General features: G+C 42.3%; 2 protein-coding genes across 3 annotated transcripts in view; both read right to left on the reverse strand.

Annotated features, from left to right (window-relative positions):
- The window catches only part of LOC129022799 (immunoglobulin lambda-1 light chain-like), a 264,622-nt gene extending 249,480 nt beyond the window's left edge, over positions 1-15,142 (reverse strand). For both annotated transcript variants that reach the window (XM_063662783.1, XM_054469049.2), the window contains exons 1-2: positions 15,037-15,142; positions 14,590-14,890 (exon numbers count right to left, since the gene is read on the reverse strand). In XM_063662783.1, the coding sequence (XP_063518853.1) occupies positions 14,590-14,890; positions 15,037-15,082 (347 nt within the window). In that variant the 5' untranslated portion in view covers positions 15,083-15,142. The remainder of the gene's footprint in view (positions 1-14,589; positions 14,891-15,036) is intronic.
- The window catches only part of LOC129022801 (immunoglobulin lambda-1 light chain-like), a 310,065-nt gene that overhangs the window by 262,662 nt on the left and 27,408 nt on the right, over positions 1-19,995 (reverse strand). The window lies entirely within an intron of this gene.

Raw genomic sequence — 19,995 nt, forward strand, 5'->3', positions numbered from 1 at the left:
CACCTAGATTCATCTCTGAAACCATGACAAGTGCATGGAGCAGCTATTTGAGCATCAGGAAAGGAAACGGTACGCAGTAGTTTGGGATGGCCCCAGCAGATGAAATACAACAGTCAGTGTGAGACTCCCGGATTTCCTAAGTGTCCCCTGGCTGGAATCCAGACAGCCCCAAACCTGAAGGGGCACAAGCCTGAAAGCAAAAAGAAGTCCAGAAAGCCCTCTTGTTCAGGATTGAACCTGGGAAAGAAAACTTATTTGGCTCAAAGTGAAGGCTCAGTCCCCTGCACAAGCAGGTGGTTCACACCTGGGTTCTCATCTCTCTTATACCAGCGCCTCTCCCTGGGTTCACACTGATGTCCTGTGGATAGAGACGGGGTTTCCTGCACCAGGTCACTCCACAGCCCCTGTAACCTGAAGCCTTGCAGACCAGCCTTGTTCAATCACAATATGATGTGAACCTCATGGGAATCCCACTGTCTTAGTCATCATGTTATAAATACAAACAGAAGAAGTCAATGAGTTTAAATAATGTATTTTATTTACCTAGCGTATCAAAAAGAGTATCATTTTCATATATTATCTAAGTACAATTATTTATGATATATGTCATATACTTTGCATGGCTATTGCTATTATTTTTTGAAGAATCTTGGAGATTGTGTGGCTGACGGAGATGTGAATGGGTTTCCTGTTGACAAGGGTGGGCTGTGGTGGCTTTTTAAGTGTCAACTTTGATAGGCTGAAGGAGGGGTGGAAAGAATGATTTTTTGCACAGGATGTGGAAGGTGGAGGTGGGCAGTGTCCATCCTGCAGCTCACCCTGTGGGTGCATTTGTAGTCCCTGCATGGGGTAAGGCTGCTCCTCCTGCCCCAGGTTTCCCTGCAGGGAGATCTGACTCCAACTCTCCCTCAGAACCCAGAGCACCTGGCGAGTCAGGCTCCCTTTTTGTTCCATACAAATGCAAGAAAAACTCAGGTCTTATTGGGCATTTGGATACTCACAATGCTAACTTAGGAATAAACGGGTGCTTTCCAGTGTGCTGTGGCCTCCTGAGGTCCCGCATGGCCCATGTTGGGGATAGCTGGTGATCTTAATTTGGGTTCCCCGGAAACAAACTCTGAGATGGAGAATTGCATGCACAGAGGATGTGAAAGGAGCTGAGGGAGGCAACACCGGGCAGGAGACCCCGACCCTCATTGAGGTCTCAGTCTCTGCTACAGGGAGCTGTGGAGCGGGAAGGATTTTTAGGTCCTCCTATGTTGAGGCAGAGTTTTGAGATCTTGTCCTGGGGCAGTCATGAAATCTAAGCTCGCTGAGGAAGGGCATAAACCTGGAGGAGGCAGTTTTCTGCACTGAGCCACACTTCCCAGTGAAGGCACAGCTCTCAGCTGCCACAAGCTCCCAGGAGAGCTGGGTGGGTGAGCTCAGAAGAAGAATCTGGGCAGATCCCACAATGTCCACTCCACTGGTTTCTCTGTAGAGAATGGCACGACATGAGCTGGGCAGTTCTGGGAACTGATTCAGGATATTCAGGCCAAGGACTGGCTTGTCATGATCTATGGAAATCCAGAGACCTACTGTCTGATGATTCAATCAGGCCCCATTTCCCTAAGTCACAACTGAGTCCCCAAACCGCAGTACATCCTGGTCACCTAATTCGTACCCACTCGTGACACCCCCTCTTCAGAGTCTGCCTGGAGGACTGGAGGGACTCAGTTCTGAGGTTCTCAGATCCAGGTGAACTGGGCCAGCCCTGCTCATGAATTTGTCCACAGTCTTCCTGGCTGGAGGAAATGTCCCATCCTGGCAATTTCCTCTAAATGATGGATTTTGTCATTAGGACACTAGTTAACTATTTCAGTGAGAATAGTTGAGTCATTTATGGAAGCCTTCACCCATGTGGAGTCATCAGGATGTCTGGTCTCATTTCACCCATGGTGCCGATGCTCCTAGGCCATTACCATCCCCACAGTAGACCAGCCATTGCCATCCTCAGCTCTGCCATTGTTTATTTTTCCCACCAATAATTTATGTATACTGGTAAAAAGCACCAAGATTCTCTATCCAATGTGGTTTTCTGGTGCTTTTTACAAGTTTACATGAAATATTGATGGGAAATTCAACTTTAAGCCCCATGGTCTCAGTGAGCATCCTGGGGACACAGCCTTTGCATAGGGTGTGGCCTCCATAGGATGGGTGGTCCCTGGTCCCTGCAATGAGATGTATCTTGTCAATGAGCCAAAGACCACCTGGTGGCCAGAGCTGTGGCCTGAGGCAGGTGAGAATCCCCTTCCCTGTGGAGAACATCTCCTCAAGGAGGCTGGGGATGCCCCATCCAGGAACCAGGGCCCTGAATGCACCACCCCACCCACCTGAGACTCTCCTGAGCACAGAAGCTGCCCCCAGAGCCAGAGTGTGCTTGGAACTGGAAGGAAAGGTAGAGGAAGAAGGGGGTGGGGGTCTCTTGAAGTGCCCAGGATTGAGGGCTCAGATCCTCAGAATGTTGCTGAACAGAGAGAGAAAAGACCCTGAGAGTGGCAGGAGGCTCAGGTAGCCATCCTGGGTGAAGGACTCAGGCCCTGGGAGCCCCATCGCCTCACACTGTGTTCCCCTCCTAGAGCACCTCAACCTCGGGGCATCTCCCAGGGAATCCCAGCCCTGTGGGAGCTGCCCAGGCTGACAGCGGGCCCAGATGCCTCCAGCTGCATTTCCCAGGCGAGGCCCTCATGTTCCCTATCTCCTGTCAGTGTCCTGGGTGAATGCTGTGTAAATCTAGCACTCAGGATGGGGTAACTGCAGCCCGAGGGGATAGGATGCACTTTACTGGGCTTCCAGACCCAGGACTGATCCTCAAACACCTCCTGAGCCTTCAGGGCTGGCCTCCCTCTTAGGCTCCTCCTGGGCAGCCCCGGAGCTTCTGGCTGCAGCTCTGCTGCCTCCTGCTGGTCAAGAAGAGGGAACCCAGGAGCTTCCTTCCTCCAGGTGACTCCAGGACACCTGACACCTGGGAGGTTGAAAACTATGGAGTCCAGCCTCAGTCTGTGCCATATGTGAACCCCTCTGGCTCAGCACAGAGAGGTGACAGATATGGTTACAGGGAGGTGGGGCAGGTGCAATCCTAGTAACTGAGTCTCAGGTTGAAATGCTCTTCTTTTCCGTGGTTTTTGATCACAGAATGGATAGTGCAGGATAAACTGCATATCTTCTGTTTAAAATATAAGTCCAGTGAAATGTGGTCATATCCACATGTACTCCTGCTTCCTGTGTATACTGAACACAAGATTGATTTTCCCACCCCAATAAGAACAGCTGCACTGTAACCGGGAGTACCTGATGTTTCTGTCACTAAACCTCAGTGTGTACTTGAACCATCGTCACCATCATTGTCATGGTATTCTTTCCATTAATCGTAAGAACAAGAAGATTAATGTAGAAAATTATGAGCATAACTAGGTGGGACCTTTCTGTGTTCAAACCACATATGAGAAACTCTATAGCATTCCCTACAACTGTGGTTTTATCAGCATGGTTTTATTTTTCCTTATAAACTTAAATATTTATCAAAAGTTAACATTTCAGTGATTAAAACTGATGCATTTCTTCCCCAAGATTTTGATCACTTTTATGTTTTTGATGTGAAACTGTGCTTTTTATTGCTAGAAGGCCTTTTCTTTCCTGTGGGAATAATAAAAAAATACTTTCAATCGACAGTAGGCCCCTGTTGGATCACAGGCCCTAAGTGGATTCCTAGGTCCCAGGTGCACATCAGGAGCAGGTGTACAAGCAGGCCCTGGGTGGACTTACCTGTGTACAGGTAAGGAGCTGACCTGGGGGGAGGGTGAGCAGCCAGCAGCCCAGGGGGTTCTGAGTAGGTCTTATGGAAGGAAGGGGCTGAGGATATGGAAACTTGAAGAAGTGACTTCACTTCCTTGGTGATATACCCTCACAGAACTTAGAACTCTGGTAACCAGGCACCCACATCCTAGAGACAGTCCTGCAGCCAGTTCCCTTTGTGGGAGATACTCAGGAGAGCAAGATGTTCTCATGCTGCATCCGCACATCTTGAGGCTCCTGCTTCAGGAGGGCCCAGAGTGAGAGCCTTTTCCCATGATGACAATGCAGGCTCATTCCTCACCCCAGGCACCTCTGGCCGAAGGCGCCCCCAGGTACAACAGGACAGCCCTGGGCAGGCCCTACGAGGCCAGGCCTCACTGGTGATCCCATCTGGGCCACATCTGTGCATTGTCTTTGGCCAGCTGGAGCCTCTGGAGTCCCTCCAGGCACAGGCACACGGTGAGGGGGGCCTGTAGTTTTGGAGACTTTGTGGGGGCAGTGTTTTTGGACTGGAATTCCTTTAATTCAGTGAGACTGACTCTGTGTGTGGAAATCCCAGTGGAAAGTAACTGACATTGGTGACTCTTTCTTCTTTTTCATCTCCTGCTCAATGTGCAGCAATACAGGACCTTCCAGCACCAGCTGATGAGCCAGTGCCAGCACTAGGGGAAGAGCCCCCTTCAGGGACAGAACTGGACCTAGAGGCAGCTGCAGAGCCCTCCTGCCCCTGCCCTGGCCCGGCCAAGGACCAGCCCATTAAGGAGCTGCCTGACATCATGGCACCTGCTCTAGCCACTGGCCTCAGCCCTGGGGCTGAAAGCATGGCTGGAGCAAGAGGTGGAAGAGAGTGGGTGGCCAGCACAGCCCCAGTCAGCAGCTGCCACTCTGCTCTCAGCCCTGGGCACTGTGGGAGGCATGGAGGCAGAGAGCCGGGTATGTGGCCTGGGCTGTCTGACTCACTGGAGTCAGCACTGAGTGGTCAGCACATTTTGTGTCTGGTGAGGGCTTCCTTCCTGGTTCATAGATGGCCATCTTTGTACTGTGTCCTCACATGACAGAAGGGATGAGGGAGCTCTCAGCTGTCCCTTTGATAGGGACACTGATCCCATTCACGGGTTCTCTGCTTTCATCACTTAATCACCTTCCAAGGCCTCACCTCCAAATCCCATCACATAGGGAATTAGATTTTAACACATGAATTAGAGGGGACAGTAAGATTTAGTCTATAGCATCAGGGCACTCTGAGCCCTTTGCACTCACAGGAAATCTCTAATCTTCTACAAGTGTTTGCTGGTCCCCTTTGGGTTTAGGGAAATTTGTAATTGCCGCTCTTGATTCAGCTTGGTCCAAACTTAAATTTTACATTTGCCCACATAACTTGTTCAGGAGACAGAGGGAACTTTATTGGCAACTGACCATTTGGAGGTTTAGCGAATCCGTGGGGGAGGGCTTGGGATCTGGATGAGCAGAAGTAGAGGGAGGAAAGGAGGAAGGTGCAGAAGGAGAGAGGGCAGAATATGAAAGGGGAAGAGGACCTCTGGATGCAAGGGTCAACTGAAGGGCAAGAAAGGTAATTTTCCTGGCATTGTAAAGTCGGATCCCGTATCATGTCAGCATCATCTGAGGAATACATTGTTTCAATGCATATTCCTAGGTTCTGAAAATGTTGATTTCGGAAATCTGGAGTTATGTCAATTTGTCTGTATTTATCATAAGAATTTTGGATAATTCTGATGAAATTAGACCACAAAGCAGAGCTTGACAACCACTCATTTGGGATGTGTATCTGGAAGACATTTGATTATATGAAATAATCACAGAAATCTGAGGAGGAATTGTTTATCTAAAAATGCTTGCATATAATTCAACTCTTCCTATATATGCAGTTTGACCACACATTTGGTCTCTATAATACTAAGATTGGAAATGTGCAGAAAGTCTTTTAAAAGTCAAGTAGACGGAGGAAAGGAATTGGAGAGAAAAGAAAACTGACAATTATCTGATAAGAAGAGAAGAGAAGCGAAGGGGAAGGATGTAGCACATTTTTGTACATTATTTGATGACATCTAAATTATAAGCTCAAATTGTGTTTCTAAGAAAGCCAATAATACAAGTTTTCAGAGTATAGAGGGTGTAGTGCCAACACTGATTTGCTGGGAAAGAGAAGTGTACTCTGTCTTGCGGCATAATGTGAAACAGGCTCAAAAAAAGGGTCATTATTTAAGAAGTGTTTGTTTTATTGGTGCTGAATTATTTTATCTCATACTTAGTTGAAAATGAAAGGGCTGTAAAGTGCTTAGGTTGAACACAAAGTCCTCTGCTATCGGTAACATCTTCAGGAGCCGTATTACAGGAGGGACAGGTAGCAATGGTGGAGTGAATGGCTCTTTGCTTATGTATTAAACCAAACAGTATGGCATGTATTTTATTAAGAAATCTGTTAAAATGAAGTAAACCTCTGGTTCTTGTTCTTAATAGGCACACTATTTGCTATGGCAGCAAGAGCAAAAGGCTTAAGTACCAAAAATGTACGTTAACAACAAACATTTTCGTATAAACAAAACAATGTGAACATCCATATGTGACAGTAACTCCTAAGCCCAAAATATTTTTAACTGAGATTGAAATCATTTTCTGCATAACAAATGTTATTATTGTATTCTGAGATGATGTATTATTTGTATATAGACACTATAAATATTAACTTATCTAAGTTACTCATTATTTATTCAACAAATCTCTGGAATCTACAAAATGCTGGTTTCGGCACTGAATGTAAAATTTATATAAAATATAATACTTTTTCTTAGTGGTTGATTAAAAACACAATATATACATATTAGATGGAGGCTGTACGATTGAAATCAGGCAGAGACTGACTTGCTAATAAAAAAATCAGGAAACCCAGTGTGATTATTTTTAATAATAATCTATATTTAATACAGGGCTCTTGTTTTTTCTCATAGACATATATTACAATATGGAATTGCTGGTGTTTGGTATCTGAATGTTTTAGTATAGCAGGTATAGTGAGTTTTCCAAAGACATATTACGTGGAACCACATCCTCTCCAACAACTTCTAGTATCAGTCTTTGTAAAGTGTGTCCATTAAATGGGTGTGGGTTTTGCAGGTGATTATTCTGTTATTGAAAGATAACAGGATACCTAGCTGTAATAAGCAAGGCATGCAGAGGCACATGTTTAGAGTGTGTCCCGACCCTGGAATTAAGACAAATCCAATTTGTGCCTCCACTGTTCAATAAAAAGTTTCCTTAATAATCCAGAGATCAGGCATTCTTTTGAGAAACCACTCTAATATGGTTTCTCACCTACTCACTCCAAGAAAATTGCTCTTATCAAAGCACAAACAATATCCATATCGTTAAATGATGAATTGAAGCATAATTCCTCAGGCTTTGTCTTAATTATGTATCAGCAGCATTGAAAGCAGTTGATCTCTCCCTCCCTCCTTTTTTCAAAACTTTCTTTGAGAGAATTCCAGAACACTTAACCTACTTCCCCCTTGACATTTTTGATAATTACCCCTAGTACTTTTTTGCTGGTTTCTTCTCATCTTTATCACTTTTTTTTCTTTTTGAGATGAAGTTTTGCTCTTGTTTCCCAGGCTGGAGTGCAATGATGCAATCTCGACTCACCGCACCCTCCACCTCCTGGCTTCAAGCGATTCTCCTGCCTCAGCCTCCTGAGTAGCTGGTATTACAGGCATGAGCCACCACACCCAGCTGATTTTGTAGTTTTAGTAGAGATAGGGTTTCTCCATATTGGTCAGGCTGGCCTCGAACTCCCGACCTCAGGAGATCTGCCCGCCTTGGCCTTCCAAAGTGCTGGGATTCCAGGCATGAGCCACCGCGCCCGGCCTACTACTTTTTGGGTGTTAGATAACCACTGGACTCAGGACTTTGACTAACATTTCTTAAGTTTGCTTTCTTACTAATTTTTGTGTCATTCATTTCCTGATATTTTCTTTGATACCATAACACTAGACTATGCACAACACTGTCTGACTTCTCCATTTGGACATCTGTTAGGAATGTCAAAATAAGTCCACATGGAGCCACTGATACTCCTCAAACTTGCTCTTCCCCATTCTGTTTAATGGCAATTCCCATTTTATAGTTTCTCAGCTCAATATTCATGGTGTCCGCTTTTAATTCTCTCTGTCACTGCAGCTCTGTCGTCCTCTCTCTGTATCTGTCTGGTTTTCACTCTCTCTTTCTCTCTCTGTCTCTCTCTCTCTAACACACACACACACACACATTTTTTCAGATCTGACATGTATGAAAATCCTGCCAGCTTTACCTTTAAAGTGAAGTCATTCCAAATGGTATTTGCAAATTCACCTTCCCACCCTCACCGCTTGGTGACTATAGTACTTCCCTCCCAAGGCCAAAGCTCTACTGCACAGATTTCTTGAGGAAATAATGAGAACTATTATACATTCTTATTTCAAGAGCCCTCAAAATACAGGCTAGCCATATTCTATACGAATTTAAGCTCCTCTCATCACCCTATTTTTCAATCCAGTCTCCACACAGCAAGCACAGGATGCAGTTAGAATTCCAAGCCATATCACAACACTCCTGTTTTAAAGTCCCTGATTAATTATTTCTTTTTTCCTCATTAGAATTTAAGTTTAACGAAGCTGGGCAACTTTGTATGTTTTTCCACTGACCTATCTTCAGAGCTGGAGATCACTTGGTACAAGATAAATGATCAGTAAATATTTTCAAACAGCAGAATCAATTATAAATAGTTTTACTATAGAGTATACACTGAGACTTAAAAATCAAGAAAATAGATTCATCAAGAGAATTCTGTTTTGATTTTGTTATCCCTTGATTGGATTATCTGTCTTAGTATAAATTTCAGTGTGGAAAGCTGTAAGCGTTTTCTAAATTTTAAAATAAAAGACAAGGAATTTAAATATCTGCTCCTTTTATTTAAGGGATAAAAAAGACAAGCTTATCTTTTAAAATAAATTTTATATATGTATACACAATCTAAATTTATTTTTCTCTCTTTATCCCTGAATACTTTGTAAAGGTATTCACATCCTCATTTTTTTAAAATCCACTTCAATGATAACATTTTAAAAGATATTTGCAACTTCCTTAAGAATATCTTGGTGTTCCACTGAACAGCTTGCCAAGTAATACATTAGCAGTACAACTTCCTCATAATGCTTTAACTTGTTTGATTAAATTTATAAATTTCCTACTCTCAACTCATAATTTCATTCACACATAATACATCCTACTTGATCTCTGTGGGGTGTTCATACCATATATTTACTATTGAAAATGGTTTTGATATCTGAACAGAAATTTATAATTGTATTGCTTATTAGACTGTTCTATAGAATCTCTTTCTGTTTTGGTTCTGTTGCTTATTGATTACAGAGTGGCTCTGGTACTCTAAAGCTTGAAATATCTTCTTTCTTTTTTTCTTTCTCCTTCCTTCCTTCCTTCCTGCCTGCCTGGCTTCCTTCTTTCCTTCCTTCCTTCCTTCCTTCCTTCCTTCCTTCCTCATCCTTCCTTCTCTTTCTTTCTTTCAACAGGTTTTGCTCTGTTGCCCAGGCTGGAATGCAGTGGTGCTAACAGGGCTCATTTCAATTATTTTTTAAACAGAATCATATCTAATTACATTAATCAAATTTCTTTTCAATGTAACCAACATTTCTTTTAAGTGATGGATTAAACATTTACCATGTTTTAGCCTCGACAGTTTACCTTCTGCAGCCTCAGCTTGTCTGGCTCCAGCAATCCTCCCATCTCAGTCTCTTGAGTAGATGGGACTACAGGCGGTGCCACCATGCCTGGCAAAGTTTTGTAACTTTTGGTAGAGATGGAGTTTCATCATGTTGCCCAGGCTGGTCTTGAGCTCCTGGGATCAGTCAAAACTCACAGCTCGTCCTCCCAAATTGCTGGGATTATAGACTTGAGCCACCATGCCCAGCCAAAAGGTTGAAACATTTTCTAAGTTTGAAAACAAAGTTCATGTTATTTAAATACCTGTTACTTAAAATTTGGAAGACATGTTAACACCATATAAACCCAGAGCCTGCATTTTTAGATTAGTAACCTGTAGATGTTTTTCATTCCTTCTAAAGTTAAAACAATGCATATTTTGTATTCAGATAATTCTTGATAACAGAAGGTAACTATTTAATTTTTCACTTAAAAGAAATGCGGTTACTTTGAAAAGACATTTGGTTAAGGTAAGTGAGATAAATTTCTGTTTAAAAAATAACTTAAGAAAAATAATGCTCAAAGAGCAGAGGTCATGGCATTTATCCCAGAGAGAGGAAGTTGATCTTGTTCTGCCTGTGATAGCAAAAGTGTATGGATCAAGATTATTCTATAGGGTCATAGATTACAAGATAGCATAACATTTTATTTTAAAAATGAAGACAATTTTGGGTACATGTATTAAATGTAAGAGAATGAACAAGCAGCTTAAAAAATGAACTTTTCATGCTCACTTTTGGGGGATATTATGGGATACAAACAAGTGCAGACAGCAGTGTGAGGAATAAAATTCTCATCCTGGCTTAGGAATAAAATTCTCATCCTGGCTTAGTGTAGGCAGAACCTCACAGTCTCTGAGCAACCCCACAATGTGGTATGGTTAGGGCATGGACCCTCAATATAAAACGTGTTCTCATTTGGTGAGAATTGAAATAAAAATGTATACTACTAACCTCAACACCAAATGATTGGTTCATTATTTGATAGACCCTGTGACTTTATAACATATACAATTGTGTTATCATTCTATAAGGTTTATCATTTGTGACACTGAAAACCAGAATAATTTCAAATTTGAAGTGAAAGAAGTCCTTTAGAGAAATAAATTTCAAGATACAACCCCCTATCTATCTATATCTATATCATCTATGATATCGGCCATTTTCATGTTGCAAAAAGCAAGGGCATTCTTCTAGGTCTTCTAAATGTTATAGGATCACACAGACATTGACACAATGGCGATAGACACAGATAGATGTTAATATTATTTGGAAAACAGTTTCATTTCTAGTGTGATGAACAAATGTTTAAGGTGTTGGTGGTCTTAGGCATTATTTCCCACTAGGGTCCATATTTTTGCGTGTGAAAAATAGTTACTAGAGGGAGAGCAAAGACAGAGCGCTCTCATTGTTCCCAGAGAATCGGACTAGAGAAATATGAAGTCGCCTACCTTCACCAGCATTTGCACTTTTTGTCTTTTTGCTCATAGCCATTCCAGCTAGGGTGAGATTGTATCTCACTGGAGTTTTGATTCTCATTCCCTCGCTAATTAGTGATGTTCAACATTTTTCTCGTATGCCTGTTGGCCATTTGTATATCTTCTATTGAGAAAAGTCTCTTCAAATTCTTGGCCCACTTTTTAATGGTATTATTAGTTTTTTATGCTAGTGAGTTATTTCAGTTTTTTTTTTTTTTAATTTTCTTATACTGAATGTTAGGTCCTTGTCAGGTGAACAGTTTGCAAATATTTTCTCTCATTCAACACGTTGTCTTTACTCTGTTGATTGTTTCTTTTGCCTTTCAGGAGCTTTGTAGTTTAAAGAAGTCCCATATCTCTATTATTTGTTGTTGTCTGTGCTTTTGAAGTCTTGGCCATATAATTTTTTATCTAGAACAATGTCCTAAAGAATTTGTTCCTCCCCTACATTAAGTTCCCTTCTAGTAGTTTTATAGTTTGGGGTGTTATATTTTGGTCTTTAATCCGTTTTTAGTTGATATTTTTTGTGGAGAGGATAAGTGTCTAGTTTCATTGTTCTGTACATGGGTATCCAGTTTTCTCGTCACCATTTATTGAAAATTGTGCCATTTTCTCAGTGTACATTCTTGACATCTTTGTTGAAAATCAGTCAGCTATATATAGATATATGGATTTATTTACGGGTTTTCTATTTTGTTATATTGGTGTCAGTGTCTGATTGCATGCCAATAACTTCCTGTTTTGGTTACTATAGTTTGTAGCATATTTTAATTCTAGTAGCGTGATATCTTCAGCTGTGTTCTTTTTGCTCAGTACTGCTTTGGCTATTCAGGGTCTTTTCTAGTTTTATACCAATTTTAGAGGTTTTTTTAATTTCTGTGAATAATGTCATTGGTATTTTGATAGAAATTGCATTGAGTTTGTAGATTGCTTTGGGTAGTAAGTTTCTTTATTTAATATATTCTAAATATAACTCCACTGATTTAGGCTTGCATTACTTCTAATAAGAAATCAACTATTATCTGGGGATGGTTACTGGGTAAGAAAAAACTAGTTAGAAATAATCAATAAGGCCTACTATTTGACAGCACAACAGGATGACTATAGTCAATAACAACTTAATTGTACATTTTATAAAGCTAAAAGAGTGTAATTGAATAGTTTATAATACAAAGGACAAATGCTTGAGTGAATGAATACTGAATTTTCCATAATGTGACTATTTCACATTGCATGCCTGTTTTGAAACATCTTGTGTACCCAATAAAAATATATGCCTACTATGCAGCCACTAAAATTAAAAAAATTTTTAAAAACCAAATTTGTTCTTGTCATTATGTTGTTCACCTGTATCTCTCTCTCTCCCTTTCTCTCTCTCTCTCTCTCTCTGTGTGTGTGTGTGTCTTTGGGACATGTTAAACTTTTTGGAATAGTAGGTTTCTAGTTTTCACAAAATTAGGGAAATTTTGGCCATTGTTCCTTTAAATTGTTTTTCTGCCTTTTCTCTTCCCTATCCAATCTTACCTCCTTTAATAACTTTCATTATACCAATTTAGGCGGTTGAAGATGTTCTAAAGCTCACTGATGCTCTGTTTACGCTTTTGTGCTTCGTCATGAATAGCTGCCATTGCCATATCTTCAAGTTCACTCATCTATTCTTTCACAGAATCCAATCTGCAATCAGTCTCATTCAGTGTATTTTTTATTGCAGACATATTATGGATCATTTATAAGAGCATACCTTGCGTCTCTCTTTATATGTTTTATGTATCCACTTAACATGATTTTTCAATGTTATATCCTCATGAACAAGTAGAATAGAATAGAGTTATAAGAATTTCTTTCATATCCTTGCCTACAAGGTCTATCATGTGTGCAATTTTATTGCCATTTGGGATTGATTCACTTCTCTGTTTGACATAGCATATATTTTCTGGTTACCTTGCAGGAAATATTGACAGGATGAAGGCATTGTGCATTTTTCCTGCTGGGTTGAGAATTCTTTCGCAGTTCATTCTCTATTTCTGTCTTTTATTGTTGAATTCAGTAAAATTACTTGAAAACAGTTTGAGTTTTTCTGTTTGCTTTTACAATTTCTTTTGCTTTTTTTTTTTTTTTTTTTGAGAGAGTCTCTCTCTGTCGCCCAGGCTGGAGTGCAGTGGCGCCATCTCTGCTCACAGCAAGCTCTGCCTCCCGGGTTCCCGCCATTCTCCTGCCTCAGCATCCTGAGTAGCTGGTACTACAGGCACCCACCACCACCCCCAGCTATTTTTTGTATTTTTAGTAGAGATGGAGTTTCATCGTGTTAGCCAGTATGGTCTCGATCTCCTGACCTCGTGATCCGCCCGCCTCGGCCTCCCAAAATGGTGGGATACACTTTCATAGTTGAGATCTGAGCAGCATTTTGTCTAGGGTGACATTTTCCCCAGTACTGAGGCAAAGCTCTTCTGATGAGTCACCCTCATGCCCTGTAACTCAGGCTTTTCCTCTATGACTGTAGTGTGTGAGTGTGAGTGCGTGGAGGTGTGTGTGTGGGAGTGAGCTCTGTGAGGTGCTTCCTCAAGAGTCTTTGCATGGTTCTTTTCTCTTTCAGAGGTGTTTCTTTACACACAAGTGCTCATCAGTTCATGTATATTTGCAGACCTCAGAGTTCTCTGCATGTGCAACTGCCTCCTCTTTGATACTCTTCCAACTAGACTGTTTTTGTTCATTTTTAAAAAATTTTTGAGATCACTGGAATCCTACTCTAAGAAGCAGGATTCCATGCAGTAGGGTTTCATGATATACTCTCAGGAAAGAAGTGTGGGAGGCGTGACTGGGAATGTGTTACAACTGACTGCTCAGCTAGAAGGCGCTTCAAGATCATTCTAAATTAAAGTATGGCTTTGGGATTAAAGCATCAGGTAGTCATTGCTCCTGAACTACATTCTGAAGGAGGCACATCTTTGCATGAAGCCATTCTTTGCACTCAAAGGCATTTTTCGGTGGGGAATTGCAGTGTGAAGCTGGGGTGCGAAGGGATGCCACAGTGCTCACTAGGAAAGACTTTCTTGTTCAGAACATCAGGATGCATGGAGCTGGGGCTTGAGGGTCTCAGTTAAACATGGGGAGTTCAGACCAATAATCCAGGGCATTTGGGCCACAAAGTACAGGCATTGTGTTAGATCCAGTCACCAAACAAGAGGAACTCCAGGGATCATGACCACTCAACAGCTGTCCGTCTCCTTCTTGCGGTCCTTCCACTCAGGTCATCTTGAGGCAAGGCAAACTCAGTCCAAACAACAGCAGAAGGCTTGATGTCCTTCAAGCCTCACATCATCCTGACCCACCTTCTGCAGAGCCTACCTGGAGGAATGGAGGGAAAGGCAGCCTGGAGGTCTCAGATCCAAGTGAACTGGGCCAGCCCTGCTTATGGCTTTGTTCACAGTCCTGCTGGGGCTGGAGAGAGAGGATGACACAGATAGTGAAGGGGTTTCTGTCTCACTTCCCCATCTGTCTGTGTCACTGTGGGATGGTTACCACTGCTGTCCCAGGAGTTACAGTAATAGTCAGCCTCATCTTCCGCCTGAGCCCCAGTGATGGTCAAGGAAGCTGTGTTTCCTGAGCTGGTGCCAGAGAATCGGTCTGGGATCCCTGAGGGCCGGTTGTTGTTACCATAGATGACAAGCACAGGGGCCTGTCCTGGCTTCTGCTGGTACCAGCTTGCATAATAGCTTCTGAGGCTGTCTCCTTGGCAGGTGATCTTGACTGTCTGTCCCAAGGTCACAGACACAGCAGGGTCCTGAGTCAGCTCAGAAGAAACCACAGAACCTGCAAAAGAGGACAGGAGAGGTGAGGATAAGGGTTTCACGCTTAGAGTCCCACACCCCACACTACTCCCTGTGTTGAGCCGAAGCTCAGGGCCAGGCTGGCACAGCTAGCATGATAATATGGGGTTGAGCCCTGGGAGGCAGCACCTATGCAAAGAGTGAGGAGACTAAGCCAGAGAGGGGTCCAGGCCATGGTGGAGACACTCCAAAACTCTGCCTCTGAGCCCACAGCTAAGGAGGAAACTCCAGGCCTCTCTTATCATAGGAAGGGAAGTCTCTTCATGCAAATCTACTTCCTTTATTCTTGTGTCGTCGTTAGGTGGCTCTGGTGAGCAGTGGATGCAAATCTGTTCTCCATTCCCTAAAACATTTGTCCTGGTTCTTGTCTGAGCCCTGAGCCTGATGGCCTTCTCCGAGTAATTTCTCAAGATCAGAAGACAGGCCAAGTGCGTTTTCAGATTTACCCACTAGAAGGGGCCTCAAAGGAAGCAACAGTCAGGCCCTTTGCACTTGAGCATTACCAGGTGCTTGGACTCATTAGAGGCCTCAGACTAAACCTCACAGCGCCCCCTGGTGCACACAGCATGAATGCCATTTTCTGCACATCACTAGATCACTCAGAAGGGCTACTTATGAGTCCATAATACATGCCAGATGCATTAGCGAGAGTTTTACAAGTGTTACCTCAAGAAGACTTTTGTAATATAGAGTAGGATGATGGGGAGCCTTATGCTTCAAGCCCATCTTTATTAGTGAGTGAATATTAGGAGGTTAAATGTTTTTCCCAAGTCCTCCAGACAATAGAGAGTGGATTCAAGATTCCACCCAGGAGATGCACCTCAGAGCCCGATCTTCCAGCCCCTCCCTGCTCCACCTCCTGCACCCTGCTCCATCTCTTCCTTCTCCCTCATCCAAGGTCTTTAGGGTCCCTCTTGTTTTTGCTAGAGCTCCCACAAGAAGATAGGAAAGAATTCGTGACCGAAATGGCAGAAACATATTGTCTCACGGTTCTGAAGCTGGAAAACCCAAGATAAAGGTGGTAGTGGGTTTGGTTTCACCTGAGGACTCTCTCCTTGGCTTGCAGGTTGCTACCTCCTTGCTGTATCCTCACCTGGTCTTTTCTCTGCATGCTCACCTCTGGTGCCTCATTTCTGTGTGTGCAAATTTCTTCTTCCTAGGAGGACATCAGTCCAATTTGAGAAGAATCCACCCTAATTTTTTCATTTTCACTTAGTCACCTCTTTAAAGACCCTATGCACAATTTCAGTCACATATTGTGTGTTACAGCTTCAATGCATACATTTTGGGGGACTTAATTCAGCCAATAACCCCCACCCTCTGGATTCCAAAAAACTCATGTCTTTCTCACTTGTAAAAACATTCACCTCATTACAACAGCCCAAGTCCTAAACTAACTCAGCACCTACTCTAAGACCCAACTCTCATCTAGATATCACCCAAATCAAGTGTGGGTGATTCTCCAGGATGATTCATCCTGAGGGTTTAAAGGAAAACAGTTTGGGAGGTTTCCTCTCCAGTCTCCTGTTATCATCCAGGTTCCAGAAAAGTAAATTCCTACTTCAATAAGAATGAAATAAAAAAGTGAATCAACATCAGCAACATTTTTGAGTCAGATGTGAAAAATTCACATATGTGCATTTTTAAAATAATTTAGAGTATAGAATAATTTAAATGCCATAAAATTGAATTTTATAATCAGTAGCCATGGGCTATTTCTGACAGCATTTGGAAAAGAGCTATAGTTGATACAGAAAATATAACCCAAAAAGCAAGAGTTGTTTTTAGAGCAGAATATTTCCAAGTTAACTAAGATAAATCGTACACAGAAATAATATAATCCAAAGAAAATTAATCTCTTGTAGGCATATTAAATTACTAAATCCAATTTTAGCATTGAGCATCAACATTTTGGTGTGCAAATAAAGCCACCTCTCAGGGGTTATATAAAAGGGCAGTTGTTTCCTACTTCATGTTACAGTTTATGTGTGGCTTAATGGTGCTTTGACAGTCAGAGAGAAGGTGCTCCAGAGGATGTTTCCTTTACCTAAGAAAGGGAAAATATTCTTTTACATAAAATGATAATTTGCAGGATAACATATTTCCACTTCACCATCCCTGTTCTTGTCATGGCAACTCAGTTGGAGGACTTACAGTTAAAATCTCAAACTCGGCCGGGCACGGTAACTCATGCCTGTAATTCCAGCACTTTGGGAGGCTGAGGCAGGTGGATCATGAGGTCAGGAGATCGACACCATCCTGGCCAACATTGTGAAACCATGTCTCTACAAAAAATACAAAAATTAGCCTGGCATGATGGCAGGAGCTTGTAATCCCAGCTACTTGGGAGGCTGAGGCAGGAGAATTTCTTGAACCCGGGAGGTGGATGTTGCAGTGAGCCGCGATTGTGCCACTGCACTCCAGCCTGGCAACAGAGTGAGACTCCACCTCAAAAATAAATTAATTAATTAATTAATTTTAAAAACATCTCAAACTCTCTTCTTTATTCCATTGTTGCATTCTGAGTTTAACGATCTACTTGCTTTATAAAAATTTGAAATACATTTAAAAGTTGAACTTCATTTATCATTTGTTAATGATGCTCAGAACACCAACCATCTTGCGTGTTTTTGGTTTCAGCTACAAGGCTGATTTTAAGACCTTTTTTCTCTCAGCCTACACTGGATCACTCCCGACTTGGTGCAAACTTCCTTGCCCATTTGCCCCTCCCTCTCCCTCTAATTTTTCACCTCAGAGGAACCTCTATTCCTGATATACTGAAGCTCTCACAAAACTTAGAGCAAATGGATGAAGATGAAAGTCATGAGCTTGTGACACAGGACTGTCTTGAGCAGACACAAGATCCAATCAAACACATGGTACAGGTATGTTCTTATCCAAAGAAAGACCTCAGGCCCCTAGAGGAGGTGAATTACAGTGTCCCTCACAAAGAGATCTCCACCTAGAACATATGTGGGTGCACTGTTCAAACTTCAAATAACCCTAGAAACCAGGGACCGTTAAACCACATCCTGTGGGACATCCCTGGCCTGCCACCTATTTTTTTAATGGCCCCAGAACTGATAGTGATTTTTATATGTTTTAATGATTACGTCGCAGGTGGTGTATCAGAACCTACATATTATCCCAACGTTGTCTCATGCGTGGCAAAGACTAAAATATCTCTTATTGAGACATTGAAGAAAAAGTTTACCAAATCCTAAAAAATAATGAGCACTGAAATATATGAGTAAATGCTCAACCTCAAGCAAAATAGGAGAAATCAAAAATAAATGTGTAACAAGATAACTTTTTATATCTGATAGGTTGGCACAAACTTGCACTTTCACCAGTGAGTTCCAATCAATATGTAGGGCTGGTATTGTAAACTGGTAGAACTGGAGGGGAATGTGAAAACAATGGATAAAAGTTAGAAATGCACATCCTTTTGACCCAGCAATTCCACTTCTGGAAATTTATCCTACGGTGATACGCACACATGAACTCAAAGGAGTCTGCACAGGGATGCTCGCTGCTGTGTGATTTGTAAGATCAAAATCATGGTGATAACCATTAGAGGCTGCATGGCTAAAATCCTACTGTGGAATACTCTACAGCTTTAGAATGAATGGGCAGTACTCTATGCCTAGAATGTCCCAGGAAAGAATAAGAAATGGTGCAGGTATGGGATGGCCTTTGACAAGTGTGACGAAGACAGGCGCCTTACACTTCACTCTCTCCTTTTCCGCTGAGCTTTTCCACATCAGACAAACTGCTTAGGGACAGTGGAAGGCCCTCAGGCTGGGCCTGGCCACCTGCTCTGGCCTCGGAATGCAGCCTGGCCTGACAGCTTGGCTGCAACTTCATGACCAACCCAGAACCAGAACCACAAAACTAAGCTGCTCTCAATTCCAGATGCACCGAGGTGACAAGATTACAAACACGTGTTCTCTTACCATGCTAACTATCAGGGAGCAATTTTTATGCAACAATAGACAATAAATACAATTGGTTTTTGAAATATATTTTCTTGTGGATATTTCAGGTACACAACATGTTGATATAGTCTAAACACATAATAAAATGGTTACTTTGTTTTTAATAAAATCTATTTAATAAAAGTTTATGAAGCCTAAATTATATATAATAATGGCTACGTCTACCAATTGACTCATAAGATTTAAATATTGGATGCAACTAATGTCTGAATATTTGTTAAATTCATTCTCACCTTTAGTAGATTAAGGACGATTTCAGCTACAAAAGTATTGACACCCATGGAAATTACAAATGCTGAATGTCAATGAGGAAGAAGGAATGGACTCAGGTTAACTCTTCCCTGTGGGGCCATTTTGGAAACTCCCAACCTATAGGGACACCATCCACTTTTGGGGAGTTTCCAGGACAGGGCCTCAGCGATGTGAGACAGGAGGATTTTGAGGGAGCACTGAGCCTGTCATGCAAAATCTTCCCAGCTCAGCAACCTGAGGTATTGAGGCAAAGAGGAGGAGCAAAAAAAAAAAAAACAAAAAAAACAAAAAAAAAACACGGCCAGGTGCAGTGGCTCGTGTGTGTATTCCCACCCCTTTGAGAGGCCAAGGTGGGTACATCACCTGAGATCAGGAGTTCAAGACCAGCCTGACCAACATGGTGAAACCCCGTCTCTACTAAATATACAAAAATTAGCCAGGCATGGTGGTGGGCATCTGTTATCCCAGCTACTCGGGAGGCTGAGGCGGGGAGCATTGGTAGAGCCTGGGAGGCTGAGATTTCAGTAAGCCAAGATTCTGCCACTGCACTCCAGCCTGGCGACCGAGCAAAAGTTTGTTTCAAAAACGAAAACAAAAGAATAACAAAAACAACAGCTTCCTCTCGTCCTTAATACCTCACAAACATGTTCAGATCTTCTCACAGTGGTCACTGCTTCAGGACAGACATGCAGAGGAATAGTCCATCCAGGAGGGCCATCTTTACCAGACCGTGGTGGACACAATTGAATAAGATGCAGTTTCTTGAAACTCCCCGTAATGACTTCTGTCCAGATTGTTCTTCACAGTGTGGGAGGAGGATGCATTTTGGGTGAGGACA

This window comes from Pongo pygmaeus, chromosome 23, assembly GCF_028885625.2.
Source record: "Pongo pygmaeus isolate AG05252 chromosome 23, NHGRI_mPonPyg2-v2.0_pri, whole genome shotgun sequence".
NCBI classification, from domain to species: domain Eukaryota; kingdom Metazoa; phylum Chordata; class Mammalia; order Primates; family Hominidae; genus Pongo; species Pongo pygmaeus.